Source organism: Gossypium hirsutum, chromosome D06 (assembly GCF_007990345.1).
Source record: "Gossypium hirsutum isolate 1008001.06 chromosome D06, Gossypium_hirsutum_v2.1, whole genome shotgun sequence".
Taxonomy (NCBI): Eukaryota; Viridiplantae; Streptophyta; class Magnoliopsida; order Malvales; family Malvaceae; genus Gossypium; species Gossypium hirsutum.
In genome coordinates, this window is record NC_053442.1 from 57,565,407 (window position 1) to 57,581,745 (window position 16,339).

A 16,339-nucleotide genomic window follows, 5' to 3' on the forward strand; every position below is an offset into this window, starting at 1 on the left:
AATTATTTGTTAAAAATGGAAAAATTAAAATAGTATAAGTTCTTTTAAACATAATATATGGCATAACCTTATATATGGAATAAAAGGCGGCATCACGTGTTAAACTAATTCAATTATTATTTAAAAGTTTATATAAATAAAATAGACATAATGATTTATTTATCCTTCTAACTTTACAAAAAAATCATTACAACCCTTCATTTAATTTTTATCTTTTTAACCCTTAAATTTATATTATGTATTAAATCAACTCAAAATAGATGGGAAAAATTATTCTTTATTAACTTTACTAAACATGGAAGCCAAAGGCCCTGAAATGAAAACAATTTTCACCTAAGCGTTTTTATAACTGATACACTTTTAAATTAATAATGGTAAAATTACTTGTTAATCCCCTAAAAATGATAAAAATTTTATTTAATCCTTATAAAAATATAATTAAAATGGTAAAATTACATTTTTAACTATCCTAAAATATACAATTTAATTCATCTCCTCCAAAAAATAAAAATAAAAGAAAAACATTACCGTTAATCCAGTTCATAGGAAGCTGAAAGTGATACCCGGTTCGATGAAGTTGTTTTATAGTAAGTCCAATTTTAGATTGTAAATGTGGATGAACCTTATGAAATTCTTCAACGACGCCATTCTTACTTATTATCTCACAAAAACACCCAATTATGAAATAAACTAACAAAATATTTTCTGTAAACTCCATTGAAATTTCGAAAGCCGAATGTTGAAACAGGATGGTGATTCATTTATATAGGACTGAAATTTAACAATTTCAATATATATACATATTAAAAATGTTTAGATAAGATAGATTTTTATTTGAATTTACCAGTAATTTATAATATAAACATTAAATCTACAATTCTTGATTTTCTTTTTTTTTTAAATAATTAAAATTTTATTCTTATAGTATTTAAATAATTAGGGATTATAGATTATAGATAATAGATCAATTATATATATATTAAATGGTTTAGAATTTTGGTTATATATGTCAAATTATGAAATTTTATACAATTAATGGATGCTTTTATATTTAAAAATATTTAATCTAAACCATTTGATATATTTAAATATTAGATTTAAAAAATTTGATAAATAAATAAATTAATGTAATAGATAGGACCAAATTATAACAAAATGGCGTCATTTTATTTAACATGTAATAATTTTTTGCAGGTAAGCAATAGCGGCATTTTCTATAAAAACGCCGCAAAATTACTTTAAAACTACGCCGTTTTATCCACAAAATTTCCCATAAAATCCTAAATTTCCCCCCTAAAATTATAAACTTAAATTTACCGCTTCATTTTAAAGGGTTCCCACTGAACAGAAGAAATAAGAGAGCATGAGAGAAGTAAAGGAAAAGAGGAGATTCCAGCACCGCCGTCCGAAGAGGAGGCACAACCATGAGCAGGGCCAGAGTCAGAATAAGGAGACCTCGTAGGTGATTGTTGCGCTAACTGACGATCTTAAAAACCAGTTCATCAAGCGGGTAAGAGCACAAGTTTCTCTCTCTTGCTTTGAAATCTAAACCCTAGAATATTGCTGCAAACCTTGAGATTTGAAAGAAGTTCGTTTCAGAGTATTAATCTTCGTTGGCTAAAACATTAAAACCTAAAAGTAAATGGATGAGGCATGATTCGGCTCATTATCAACCAAGGTAACCAGCACTTCCGACATAAAAAAAATAAAGAAACAAAAGACCCACTTCGACATTCGAATAATACAAATCCTAAATCCAAATAAATACCCCCACGCAACCACAGTTTCTCTACACTTTCTAAAACCATTTCAATCAACGCTAATTTCTTTCATTTCATTCATCAAGGGAAAAGAAAAGCAGAGTTGAAAGATGGGGACTTATAGGATATGCGGGTGCTTTACTAGGAAGTTCAAAATCATTGAGGCGGCACCACCACCGGATGTTATAGCTGCATTCGAGAAGTACACCGAAGGTGGGCCTCAAATGACGGCGGAGTAGTTGCATAGGTTATTGGTGGACGCGCAGGGGCAAGGCAATGCGAAGGTCTCCGACGCGGAGGAGATTCTGCTGCAAGGTCTGCAGAAACGACACCATATGGCGAAGTTCAGAAAACACGCACTGACCCTCGATGATTTCCATCATTACTTGTTTTCTGCAAATCTAAATCTACCAATTGATAATAAGGTGACCCGTTTCTTATTTTTGATGATTTGGTTTTTTCATCTGTCTTATTTTGTTATTTATTTTTTTTCATTATTTTTATGTTCTTTTAGATAAGCTTTTTTTTTCATTATTTAATTCTTTTTGCATTTGTTGATTATAGTTTCATTGTTATAATCGGTTTTTTTCATTTTGTTGGATGCATATGGCATTTGAACAATTTGTTGGATAATTTTTATTTTTTGCAATTTTCTTTGGCTTGTTACTGCAAATCAAATAGATTCTTTTTATAGGCAGGCAGTGGTAGAAATTCAAGTGTTGTGCATTGGTATTAAGTACTATGTTTGGTGTTTCAATTTTCTATATTTTCGGATTGGTTGACACCAATCACTTGGATACATGCAGGCTTCTTTGGCGTTTACAAGCCTGGTCATTGCAGCTATTCCTACACTATTTGTAAGTGTTCTGACATCATATTTGTAACTTTTGTTGTAGTTTTTATATGCTAATTAACAGTGATGAGTTAGTTGAAGGTTGTTCATGGGGATTTTGTCGTATGCCTACTATATACTTGATATTTTAAACTACCCCTTATGCGATAATTAGGAAGTCTATGTGAGCCTCAATCAAAGAAAGGAATGCTTCAGTTGAGATAAAATTGAGCAAAGGTTTTCAGATTCGATACAATGATTAGGTCTAGTTTGCATTTATAATAAATATCGTTTGGTTGCACGATTTGTATCCTATTTCTGACTGATTTTTTTCCCTCATCATTTTGTTTGCATTGTCTATCCCAAGCAGCACTTGTTTATGTTATTTATGGTGAATAATTTCTGTTTGGGTTGAGGGTATATTGTTTAGACATATCGGCTGCTGAATATGCTGAAATACCTTGGTTAATTCAAAATGTGATTATTTGTTCTTTTATGGGTCGCTAGTTAATACTTTAACCTTAACATACTTTGAATGTTCAAAGTAGCGATGTTTAGTTGTCTTCCTGTTCATGGCTGTTGTATTTGTATAGTTCTTCCAGATAATGTTGAATAAATTTAGTGACATCAAGAACTGGTCATTTTGATATAAGCTGGCTGCAAGTTTATGCCTTTGTATGTGTTCCAGTAAAAATTGGACAAAAATGTATGACCCGATTCATTACTGCTCTATAAAATGACAAAATAATATTTACAATTTTACAAAATATAAAATTATAACTTAGTTTTCTAACAATATTTTGTAAATACAAAATATAAAATGTATGACCCGATTCATTAATGTATAAATTTGGTTGGTAGATTTTTTACAATTTTTCAGTTAGATATATGCTAATGTATTTCCAAGTAACTTTCTCTAATATGTAATGACAAAAATGGAAGCAATAACGTTAGATATATGCTATTTTTGCCTTTGAAGCCTAACATGTGATCACAAATATCTAATCCAAAGATTTTGAAATGCATGATGGTATCTATTCTTCCACTTCTTGGATTTTCTCATTTTTTATTCGATTTATTACTTTAAAAATATAAGAGATGTGATGAAATGCATTTTGTAGTTGTCCTTGTTTATGAAAGTTTGTAATGCCTTATACGTGTTGGAAGGGATCAGGTTAATTCTCACATGCTTGTTATAGTCAAGTACCTTTTTCATTCTCTTCTTAATTTGACACCCATCTCTTAATATGTTAACAGAGAGAAATTTTGAGCATTAGCCAGACAATTATTATATCATGCTTTTCTGCATGTTTAAAGTTTTCCTTAGTGGCTGCGTTTTATTAGGTGATGATATATTCGAAACTTGTAGAAGCCAAAGCTAAAATTAGCAGATCTTGTTTAGAAACTGATTCAGCCCATAAATGGTGATTGTAAACTGTGTGAAGTTCAAATTACTAATTAGTAATTGGCCTTTTTATGTGAACTGTCCTTTCGGATCTGCACTTTATTGTATGTTTAAATATTATAGACGTTCAAATTACTAATTAGTAATTGGCCTTAGTATGTTCAAATTACTATAGACGTCAGGTGGTCATATTCATTTTCTTTATTAAAATTTTCTTCGCTTCATTTTCTTTGATATTTTATTTTTTTTTCTAGTATTTTTCCTCTTTATTTTGATTTTAATTTTTTTCATATTTGAAGAATCTTCAATTGTTTTCTATATACTCATTTCTTGATCGGAGTTTGGCTTTAATTTATGCCAGTTTGAATGTCCCTGCAGTACTGTGGCTTGTGGTTTTTCATAAATTTATTGTTATAACTCTTCTTCTAATTTCTTTAAAAAATAAAAGAAATGTATAGTATATTTTAGTCGCTGATATTTTGTTTGAAAATTTATCTAATCTCCTTTGTACTTAAGTTTCTTTACTATGCTGCTATGTTTTATCTGGTACTCAATAAAAACCCTAGATAGTTGACTATGAATTTTCCTGCTTTTTTTTTCTCAGCATCTAAAAGTATAGTTCTTTTTTTTTATCATTTATTTTAAGTGAACGATTGTAGTAGAAGATCTCATGGGAACTTAGTTTAATTGATGAATGCTACTGTGGTATAACAGCAGAAATTGTGAGAGCGAAGGAGGGGGAAAAAAGATGAAAGCAAAAAGGGAACTTGGTGATAGTGTAGACGGGGAACGGGAAATGGCAGAGGGTTGTGGATTCACCATCTTCACCTCCTGAAGAGTCACTTGTGCCTTATAATGACGATGAAGATGATGAAAGGAGAGCATTGAATCTTATAGGCAGCAGAGAAGAAGATGGTCAGAGTTGAAAGTGAAGAAGAAGATGATGAAGATGAAGATGATCCATATCCCTGGAGTTGATTACTGTACATTATGAACTTGTGCATTTTTTTTTTGCAATCAATTAGTTGCACTATTTGAACTTGTAATTTTGCAATGTAAATATTAACATGATTTTTCAATATTTTGATTAAAAAAATTAATTTATTATATGATTAAATATTATCTGTTTGACTAAAAGTATATATTTAATACTAATTAATTTTTTATATTAATAATGTTTGATTTTAATATTTAATAGTACTTTTAGCGCGTTTGTAATCAAAGTGTCGCTAAAGGTCTTGAGCTATAGCGGCATTTGCGGAAAAAGCGCCGCTAAAGGTCTGGGTCTTTAGCGGCGTTTGTGGGAACAGCGTCGCTAAAGGTCTGGATCTTTAGCAGCGTTTGTGGGAAAAGCACCGCTAAAGGTCCTGTTCTTTAGCAGCGTTTGTGGGAAAATCGCCGCTAAAGGTCTTGGTCTTTAGCGGCGTTTTGGGAAAAGCGTCGCTAAAGGTCTTGGTCTTTAGCACGTTTGTTTCTAAAAATGCCGCTAAAGTTAGCGACGTGATCTTTAGCGGCGTTTTGTCCGGCGCTTCTCAAAGCGCCGCAAATACTTTTAGCGGCACTAAAAAGCGTTGCTAAAGGCCTAAAAAAGCGCCGCTAAAAGACTATTTTGGTGTAGTATTGTCTCCCACGAATAGTGAGACCCTCTCCCTAAAAGTCAGATCCAACCACAAGATGTTTCATCTTGTCATATGAGGTCAAAGAAGTATAGACCTCATCAAATGTGAGAGAGTCCCAGCTATACAAAATCTTGTCTCTAAAGGTCGAAAAAGATAGGGGTAACGAACAAAGTAGATCAACCCTAAATCTTCTTTATCATACTGAACCTTTATGACGTCCAAATCCGAGATAATTTCTTTAAACGCAGTTAAGTGTTCGTGCACAGACGCACCTTCCTCCAAACGATGAGCATAAAGATACTACTTTATATATAATTTACTAGTTAGGGTTTTCGACATGCATAGTTGCTGCAATTTAGCCCATAATGCGGCGACGACCTTCTCTTTCATCACATCTTGCAAAATTTAGTTAGAAAAATGCAGATGTAATTGCGTTACAGCTTTTTGATCTTTATACTTCTTTTTTTCCTCCGTCAACATCGAAGGCATCTTATCTATCCCTAGCAGGGCATCCTCCAAATCCATCTGTGCAAGAACTATCTGCATCTTTATCTGCCACAATGCTAATCTGGTGTTGCGATCCAACAACGAAATTTCATACTTAAGTGACGCCATTACCGTGATCAATATAAGCAATGCAGAAAGCTATGATACCAATTTGTAAAAATAGAACGTCGATAATGATAATAAATTACAAAGAAAGAGAAAAATAGAACACACAAAATTTTACGTGGAAACCCTTTCGGGAAAAAATCACGGGTAGAAGAGGAGAAAATTTACTATGTCAAATTCGAATGATACAAGAGAAGAGACGATTACATCTATTTATAGGTTTAAAAACCTTATTCTAATCAAAGTCAAATAGAAGTAATGCACGAAGATTAAAACACTTTATTCTAATACTGCCTCGTAGATCCCCCTTGTATTTATTTTAACAAGAATTTGAGTCACACAACTCTTAACATGCTTCAAATGGATTGATCGTAAAAGATAAGCTCAAGGATTTGTTTCAAAAAATTACCAACCCTAAATTAAGCAAGTTATGAGAGCAATGTAGTGCCAAGTGCAGTTTGAAATACTCATGAAACTACTCGTCGATAGCTCGTGGAAATTCATGGAACTTCATGAAACTGCTTATGGGATGTTGTGGAACTGTTCATGGAACTAGTCGCAAAACTGCCTTGACACAAAATATAAACTTTTAGGCTTTTCAGCATTGTGTTTTAGAAAAGTAAAGTGAAAGTTTATATATATACACACTTATGTTTATGTTTACAGGACTTCCATGTGATTTTAGATGACCACATCAGCTTTTTCTTTATATGCCACATAATCTAACTTGTTCAATGAATTAAATTTTAAATATGCCAAGAGTAAAATGATTAATAATATAATTAATCATCAAAGAATTAGTTAATCAAGCCACTTCTATTTTTTAAAGTATTCATATTCAATTCATTTGAAATGTGACACTTGAAAAACCTCAAATACATAAATAAAAAAAATAGATTTTATTGGCAAATCTAAAAAGTTTTTTAAGGGATTAAAATTGAATTTCAAAATTTTGAGATGTTAAATATAAATTTTATCATATATTAATTTATTTATTTAGCCAGAATATATTAATTTATAATTTTATCATTTTTTTAAGAAACCAAGTAAAATATTTTTCATTTGGGGAATATAATTTTTCTTTATATTAATTTATAATTTCATTATTTATAAGGGACTAAAATTACAACTTTTCAATTTTTTGAGGGGCTAACCTCTGCATTTTATTTCTTAAAAAATGTTTTATCAGGCAAGATAACCGCTACTCTCATATTAATTGTTAAAAGTTTAATTTTTTTGTGAGAAGTGATAAATAAAATATTTTTTTCTCATTTTATTAAAAATATATAACATTCAATAAGAATACATCACATGTCATGCTTATATTGGTTGATGTATTTTTTAATAAATTAAGACAAAATTAATAGTTTACGGAAAAAAAACTTTAAATGATAATAAATCCTAAAAAATATAACACATCTATGTTAAACATGATTTGCTATTCAACATTTACACCCTAAACCTAGCGTAGGATTACAATACTCTATTTTCCTAACCTACTAATTCATGATATATACAAATGATTATCACATGCTAAACTCCGAGTAATTTATTTATTATTTGTATTTTTTCCTGTTTATATTCTTATATCTCTCTACCTACAAAGCATAAAGAAGGAAGCGTAAAAGAGAGTCCATCCAGCTCTGCAAAATCTTCGTCGGATATTCTCCATAATTCAATTAGGCCATTAGAACAATGCATGTTAGGCTCTAAAACAAGATAGATAAGAACCCAAATTACAAAGAATCTCCATTCACTTCATCTAATCATTAGCTACTCTCAAAGAAGACTTAGAATAAAAGTAGCTCACAACTAGTGGAAAAGCAAAAAGCATGCTTTGTTCTTAAAATCACCTTCTTTAATACATATTTGGACCCTTTCATGCCCCCCCCCCTTTAATGGAGAATTCCTTTAGAATCTGCAGCAGCCATAGGCCACCTATAGGTTCTGATGTTCAATTATAACTCCCCAGAACTATTTGGTTATTTGTATTTAGGCTTGAACTTGCATTTCTTTCATGTTTAGAAGTGTGTCCTTGACGTGTGTTATGGTTTCATTAAGATGTGGGTCAAGTGTGCTTGTTGCAGTGTTTCTATTATACCCCATTTATCTCTACTTCATAAAATAGTAGGCTGAACCTATAAAGGGATAGTATTAATAATGATTTATTAGTCCACATCATGATTACAAGTTTAATTAACAATACCAAATGTTCCCCAATTGCCTCCCAATCTCACACTTCCAACCACCCTTAGCCTTTTACATATTCATTGTCTCAAACTCAAGACATAATGATGCTGAAAAGTGACCCACTTGCCTATTAAGCATAAATGATTGCTTTTGCCTTCCAAGAACCACATATGTCCATGCTTTGAAGATGAAAGCCTCTAAACAACATAAGAACCAAAGGCCTCAACTGAGAGGATGCAAGGCATTGTGTTGCAGTTGCAGGCTTAGTGTCTCTTCTTCAGAGGAAGCAGAAAGCTCGGATTCTGACCGGCTTGCGTCAGTTTCGAGCCTAACACACGCCATGGTTCAAGAGAGGCTAGACCAGATGATTAATGAAAGGCAGGTAACAAAGCATGCAGCGAAACGGGGACAAAGAAGTGAAGGGACTAAATTTGTTGTTATGGTTGCCATGGAAAAGTGTTCTTACGATCCAAGAGAAGATTTTAGAGAGTCTATGGTTGAGATGATAATGGCGAATCGGATTCAACAGCCCAAAGACCTGCGCAGCCTCTTGAATTACTATGTATCAATGAATTCTGAGGAATATCATGGGATTATACTAGAAGTTTTCCATGAGGTTTGCAGAAATTTGTTTTCATATTGTAAAAGCCATTGAACCCTCAATTTGTATCTTTCAATAATTTCCATACAACTTATACATGCAAAAAATTATCGACTGTATATCATTGTTGCGGCGCATGGCATGCATATATATACAAACAACAACCCCAAACCGTTAGTTCGTTCATTCATTCTCGAGCTGCTTCATACCTTGCTAAAGTATCATAAAAGCCTCAATTTCATTTTGTCCTCTCTACTTAAAATATGAGTAAATTAGTCTTTATATATTCAATTAAAGAGCAAATTGGTCATTTATGTTAAAAAATTTCATTCATTTGTACTCTTAAAAACTGACATGGTTAAGAATACCTAGATAATGACACATGGTGTACCACGTGTACCTCATACTAATGTACAAGACTAATTTTTAACTGTAGAAATGAATAAAATTTTTAATAAAAATGACAAGTTTGCTCTTAAATCTAATGTAATATGCGCATCTTTTGAGTAGATGGGGTAAAATGTAATCTGACTCTTACTATAAGAGCCTTAATAGTAGTTTTAGGTAAAGAAGACTAGGCTGGAAATGACAAACTTGGAACCATTTCAACCCCTCTTGCAGACCAAAAACGGTGTATCTATGTTACGTGAAATCGGGTATGTGTGGGGTATTGATATGTATGTGATACAGATATGGTTAGTATTTTTTTTTTATGTCTCTATATTCATATGTTTTGAAGAAAAAAAGAGTACAAGAAACATAATCAACTTGTGAGTGGCCTTTCTGTTGAAAAGCTTTGGAAGATTGGGATTTGTCCATTAATTACCTGCACTATTAGATATGGAGGTTTTTGCTTGGCTGGCCACGTTCTAAACCCTTGCTCTGAATTAATGAAGTGATCATACTTATCATCACCATCTAAATTGATTGGAAGGCCTGGAAATTCAAATGCAATCTTAATTAGTACTAATCAACGATGAAACAAGTGAAATGATTTAACAAAGTTGATGTTTGCGACATACATATGTGAATGACATACGACAAGTACTCAAAATATGTTGATGTAAATTTGTCATTTTAATCAAAACTTTATTCACTTAAAAATGATATATAAATCAACAGGGCAAGGATTTCAAACAACTATATCTGAGAAAGAAAAAAGAGTAATCAATTTGGTTTGATGTTCAGCGGTTTTAAAGCTGGCTTAGTGGTATATGCGCTTTGGTTAAATTCTATGTAAGGTCCTTGTACTATGGGATTTTTGTAGATTTAATTTTTATTATACTTTGATATTTTTTATTTTTATTCTCCAAATTGTGTATTTCAATCATAAGGTTAATTTTTTTTCTCTTCATGTGATTTTTCTTAGCTTTAATACACAAATTGGTGCTTAAATAGTGGTTTTTTTTCCATTATGGTATCTAAACTTCTTTTTTGGAGTCATAGGTGGTACCTAAACTATTTTTTTTCTCAAGTTGGTATCTTATTAGTCAAACCATTAAGGCTTTGAAAAAAATAGACTTACCCCACAAGTTAAAACAATACTCGTTTTTCCAAGTTGGTATCTAAATTATTCTCCCATTACCCATTTCACTCCAAAATGTTATATCTGTTACAAAATTTTTAACCAATAATAGATTGCCACGTCATATAAACTCAAAAAAATATTTTTTTAATTATTTTATTTTACATTATTTTTCTCTCTTTATTTTCTTTTTTCTTTTTTCTATTTCTTTCTTTCTTCTTTCTTTATAATTTCTAGCAATGCAAACAACATTTGAAATTGACCCTCTCGACATTGAGACGCTGGTAATTAATTCTATTTTTGAACTTCACCACCTACTTGTTCAACTTTATGGGATCCAAAAAGTTCTTTGATCGATCAAAACCAATGTTTTTATAACCAAACAGAATTGACCAGTGGGATCAAAAATTGGTCCGGGGATAAGGATTGAATTAGTTGATTCGCAAACCAATATAAATAAATTGAAGTGAGCTAAAAAACTGGTTGAACCAACTGAATCGATTCTCTCTATTTTTAAAAATTTTATGAATTTTTACTATATTTTTTAAAAATATATATAAAGAAAATAATTTTTTTGTCTTTTTTGCACACGATAATTTTTAATTGATTATCTTTTTCTAAAAAAAATAAATAGACGTAACAATTTGGCTAACACAGAGGTACCAAGTACCAACTTGGGAAAAAATAATTTAAGTACCACTTGCAGCCAAAAAAATATTTAGGTACTAAAATAAGAAAAATGACATAATTTAAATATCAATTTATAAGTTAAAACTTTTTTTTTAAATAGACTTATAATGGGTTGACTAAAGAAGATATCAACTTGAGAGAGAGAAAAATATTTAAGTATTACTCATGAAAAAAAATTAAATACTGAAAAATAATATAATTTTTTGTCACAGAAAAATAATATAATTTTAAGTATAAATTTATGAGTTAAAACCTTTTTCTTATTAAAAAAATTGTGTGACTGTTTTCAAATATACAATCGTGTTTTCCTTTTACATATATTTTTTCTATTTTTTAAATATTTTAAATATTTAAAAAATGGTTATATAGATATAGATATATTACCATGACAAAAAATACATGCACATTTCGGAAAATAAAAAAAAATACTAAAAATAATAAAATTATATTTAAAAGGATAAATCCACAAAAGGAAGAAATCAAAAGAAATTTTGAGAGTTAATGAAAAATAAACATTTACACATGTTTCTTTAGCACTTACACATGTTTTATTGAATCTCAGAAAGGCTCAAATAGACAAAAAAAAAAAATCAATAATAGTGAAACGGAATTAAACCAAACCCAGCATATAGAGCAGAGTTTCCCATGTTGATGTTGGTGTGGTTAAATCAATAATAATCCTCTTCAATCCGAATAAACTCCCAGTAGCCAGGCAGATTCCTCCTAAGGTAACCAAGAACGCCCTTCACAGCCTCAATGAAGAACCGGTAATACAGAGGGAACTGAAACAATGCGAATACGCAAATTGGAAGGAACGCAGCCGCATATGTTAACGTCGCAGTCCATTTTTTCTGCAGATGAACCAGCAGAAGAATCGTGGCCGTGAATGTCAGCATCGTCGATGTCACGGAGAAGAAGAGGAATATGAAGCCCAGCGAGAGTTTCCGATGCACCGTGTTGAGAAAATCTTGGTACTCCAGCGAAGATGTGAGGATGGAGAGGAATATCACCACCGACGTCAAGGAGCTCGCCAGCCCCGCCACGTCCATCACCGTGAAAAATGAGTACATAGGTCTTTCCAGGAGGATGGGGCGTCCATTTGCTGCCATTCCAATGTCATCGATGATCAAAAACCTTTGTTTCTTACTAGTGTTTTTTTTTTTTTTTAAGTGATGAGATTTGTTTTTAAACTGCTTACTCGGATGGAAGCCTCCTGGGGCAGTGTACGCTGCAGCGAAGACGACGGTAGCCACGAGCACGGCGACGGTGGAGCATGACTGTGAGGTGTTCTTCACCCATTCTTGTGCCGATTTAAGCTGATCTTTGTGCATGCCCTTGAACAGCTGATCTGCTGTCATGTTATTTTTGTTGCGGTGCATGGTGAAATGCACCGGCATTTTTTTTTTCACAGCCTGCAACATTTTCATGCATGAATTACTAAAGAAAATTTAACGCAGGCTATACACGGGATAAAGGAAACTGCAGATAGAATAAGTATTTTATTAAATCAAGTAAAATTCAATTTTGTTTAAATCCATTTTTACTTCAATTGATTTGACCCGGAAGATCCAGATTTAATTAGATAAATTATTTTAAAATTTTATAAAAATGAAAAAAATTATTTAAAAAATAGGAAATTACCTCAAACCATTTCAACTCCTGTTGCAGTTCGAGGGCTGGGGTAGGTATGGTTCCGCCCTGATAATATTTGATGTCGGCAGCATGGTGCAATATGGTGCATCCATCGTTGTCGATCCCTCGTACCAACCTCTTGGCCTCTTCCTTAGTGTGAACCAGTTTAAACACTTTGTATTTACGATGTAAAATGGCGACATGAAGTATGTTCTGTCCGGTTTTACTGATGTGCTCCACTGCTTGAGGGTACATGTCGAGTATCTCCTTCACAATCTCAACGATTCCCGTGCTGGCCGCAATTATCAACGGCGTATCGGTCCCCGATGAGCTCTTCATTCCGCTGGCAGCACTCTTCTCATCCTTGGCCTTTTCTTCTTCTTTTCTTTGTAAGCAAATTGTATCGCCCTCTTCGGCTTCATGAGAGTCGAACCAAGATGTATCAGTCCGCACTAGAGTACTCGCCAGTTTAACAGCCGATGTATGCATTTTCTTTTGCTTCCACATCCGATCGATCATTTTCCATCCTGTAAATAAATAAATATAACCACATATAATTACCAAACATATATTCATGGGGAAAGGTGATTTCTAACCTTGTGCAAGGCACCTCCAAACACCGCAGTACAACTTGGAAGTACCATTGGAGCGGTCTGGTTGATTCCGAGCTTTACTTGCCTCATCCTGCTCCAAATCTTTCTTTTGCGAGTCTAATGGAAGCTCATTGCTCTCATCCCCATTACATGATCCATTTGGGAGGCCTTTACACAAACAATGCCATTAAACTCAATATTTAAAAGTTGTTTTTGATATATATAAAAAGTGAATATGTATTTTTTTTTAAAAATTAGTGTCAAACTGGGTTTAGTTACTCAACTTCAATTAATCAACACTTAAATAATAATAAAATTTATAGTTGATTTCGTAGACTATAAATGATTAGATAATTTGTTGAGAATATATAAATTTATAACCAGAATATATTATATAAACTGAATAATAAAATGCATATAATATAGTAGTAGGTGGTGAATTAAAAGACATGCACTAGTATTGCACCAAAAAGAGAAAGACATACAATAGTAGATGAGCTCCTTGAATATTCCGAGGGTAATTGAACTACTCTTAAATGCATTCCCCATGCTAGCCAACAGATGAAGACTCGTCTTCCCGCTCTTGTCTTTGTATGTTGCAAGTTGTGGTTCCTTTTCCATTAGCCAATTAGCAATGTCTGAAAAACAATAAAAATATATTGAAAAGCAAAAACTACATTCTTAAATTTTCATATTTGGGATAATTCTATCATCACATTATAAATTAGTGTTTAAACTTTATAATATTTTATTCGAGTTTTCATTGTATCAATATCTTATCTATGTATGGGCCTTTTTTTGTTAGCATAGCTATTAGCTTAAATGTTAACTATAAATTCAAGTTTTACGTGGAGTATATTTAAAATATATAGATCAAATTGTAAATATACATATATTTATTACACGCAACAACTTAAAATCTAACTAATATTTTTTTTATAAAAAAATAGAAAAGAAAAAATAACCTTCTAAATTTAGTTAGACACGTTGAATAAAAGTTATTCATATTACAATTTATTTCATATGAATATCAAATTTAATCTCACATTTAAGGAGAAAATGATAATTTAAAGAGGTGCTATAATTTAATAATATTTCAAAACGAAGCAATAAAAAGATATATACCAAAGTGTTGGCCCACCACAGCAACATGAAGAATGGAGAGTCCATCATCTTTAGTGTAATGCCTGTGAAGATTTCCTCCCATTCGTATAATCTGTGTAGCCAAATACTTCACCATCGACATATTGCCATATTCGGCAGCTCTGAACAATGGGGTTTCCCCCAACTTGTTCCGATCCGCCAGTATCTCTTCCCTCTCCCTTATATCATTTTCATGATTCAATGGCCGGCCGTCAGAGAACAACACCTCCTTCATTAACAAATCAGCTGCTTCGGCGTTGGCAGTGGTGACCAGTTCATGGAAGACGGTGTTCCCATAAATGTTCTTCATCTTCAACACCTCGCGCTTCTTTGTTTGCGACTTCACCAAATTAAGCAGGGTTCGAAGCATTTCTTGGCAACCTTTGTAAGCCGCAATGTGAAACACAGTGTCCCTACTGACCGTGATATGGTGGAACAAGGCTTCGTTATTTCTCCGGTAAATCTCTTCCAAACCATGAGTGTCGTTTGCCAGAAGTTTGGCATAAGCCTCTCCCATTTCATCGAAAATTTTCATATCGGATTCGGAGATAATTAGTTCTTTCGCCATTGCCTAAACTTTTTGATATAACTCGGTCACTCACTAGGGAGGTTTTAATTTATAGCTAATAGCTGAAATATACGTACGTCGCATCTATACTTTGCTTGAATGGTTGATAAAGCTGAAAACCAGCAAAAACAAAAGTTGAAGGATTCGTGAGCATTTTGTAAAGCTAACAGAACGCAAGGCAGCTTAGGAACATATCGTGATTCACACCAAATTATAGTACCTATCTAACGGGCTCATTTGTTACTATAATGGCAAAAGAACGAAGAGTACAAAAGATGGAGATAAAAATTAAACCCCGAAAACCCGAAAAACAAAGAACCCTCAAAACGTAAACACAAAATTCTCTAAATGTGTTATGAGTTCTAATCTAATGGGTGTATTTTTCTAAGATTGTAAAAGAGCCTATTTATAACCTAAATTAGTAAGTCAAATAAACTATGCTAATAAATGCTAAATATATTATACTAATAAATACTAAATCTTCTAGAAAGAAAATATATTTTTGTTTAACTTGACTTGCAAGCAATCTCTTAAAATTTGGGTCACACAACTCTAACAGCTTCTCATATTTTATTTGTTCTTTACTCTCTCTATCTCTCTTTATTTTATAACATTATAATCTTTTATGCAACAATAGTGTATTAAATGCTAATTGAGTCTTAGTTTGATTGGCATTGACATTATTGTTAATATAGGAGGACGTGAGTTCGAGTGCGCTGAAACACATTATCCTCCTATTTAAGGGTTGATGAGAGGCTATGAGTAGATCTAGACATTGTATAAAAAATAACAGATATACAAAATTTTAAAAAAAAAATTGAAACATTTTAATATATGTAGTAGTAGAAAAGGATAATTAAAGATGACATTCACTATTTTCATTAATAGTAAATGTTAAATTTACCAAATTTATTGTGTTTAATGCTTAAATAAAGACTAAAGAAAACCATTCTACATATAATGGCTGATAAAATATATAAGAAAATAGTATTATTTTCAATAACCATGAAGTCAAAGATAAAGTATACATGGGTGATTCTTTTTCAGTAAACCTTACTCCTAATTTCAGTTGTCCTTGTATATACCTATCTAACGGGCTCATTTGTTACTCAAATTGTATAGGTTATGAATTTTTGTTCGGTTTATTTATTTTATTTATTATTATACTT

The 16,339-nt window shown here is 32.1% G+C and overlaps 2 protein-coding genes and 1 long non-coding RNA gene across 4 annotated transcripts; 2 read left to right on the forward strand and 1 right to left on the reverse strand.

Annotated features, from left to right (window-relative positions):
* Positions 1-1,303: 1,303 nt before the first annotated feature.
* Positions 1,304-5,114, forward strand: LOC107910057 (uncharacterized). 2 transcript variants are annotated; one of them, XR_001687457.2, is made up of 4 exons: positions 1,304-1,510; positions 1,847-2,185; positions 2,567-2,617; positions 4,712-5,114. It is a non-coding gene; the product is annotated as an uncharacterized lncRNA (long non-coding RNA). The 2 variants fall into 2 exon arrangements; XR_001687458.2 differs by having other exon boundaries at positions 1,326-1,510; positions 4,715-5,114.
* Positions 5,115-8,605: 3,491 nt separating this feature from the next.
* On the forward strand, positions 8,606-9,073 carry LOC107907949 (probable transcription repressor OFP9). The gene has a single exon (XM_016835244.1). The coding sequence runs from the start codon at positions 8,606-8,608 to the stop codon at positions 9,071-9,073; it is 468 nt and encodes a 155-aa protein (XP_016690733.1).
* Positions 9,074-11,669: 2,596 nt separating this feature from the next.
* Positions 11,670-15,217, reverse strand: LOC107910058 (ankyrin repeat-containing protein ITN1). The gene is made up of 6 exons (XM_041095942.1): positions 14,585-15,217; positions 13,945-14,097; positions 13,463-13,627; positions 12,876-13,393; positions 12,433-12,646; positions 11,670-12,336 (listed from the first exon to the last, which is right to left on the reverse strand). The coding sequence occupies exons 1-6, from the start codon at positions 15,168-15,170 to the stop codon at positions 11,903-11,905; spliced, it is 2,070 nt and encodes a 689-aa protein (XP_040951876.1). The 5' UTR covers positions 15,171-15,217; the 3' UTR covers positions 11,670-11,902.
* Positions 15,218-16,339: the final 1,122 nt, after the last annotated feature.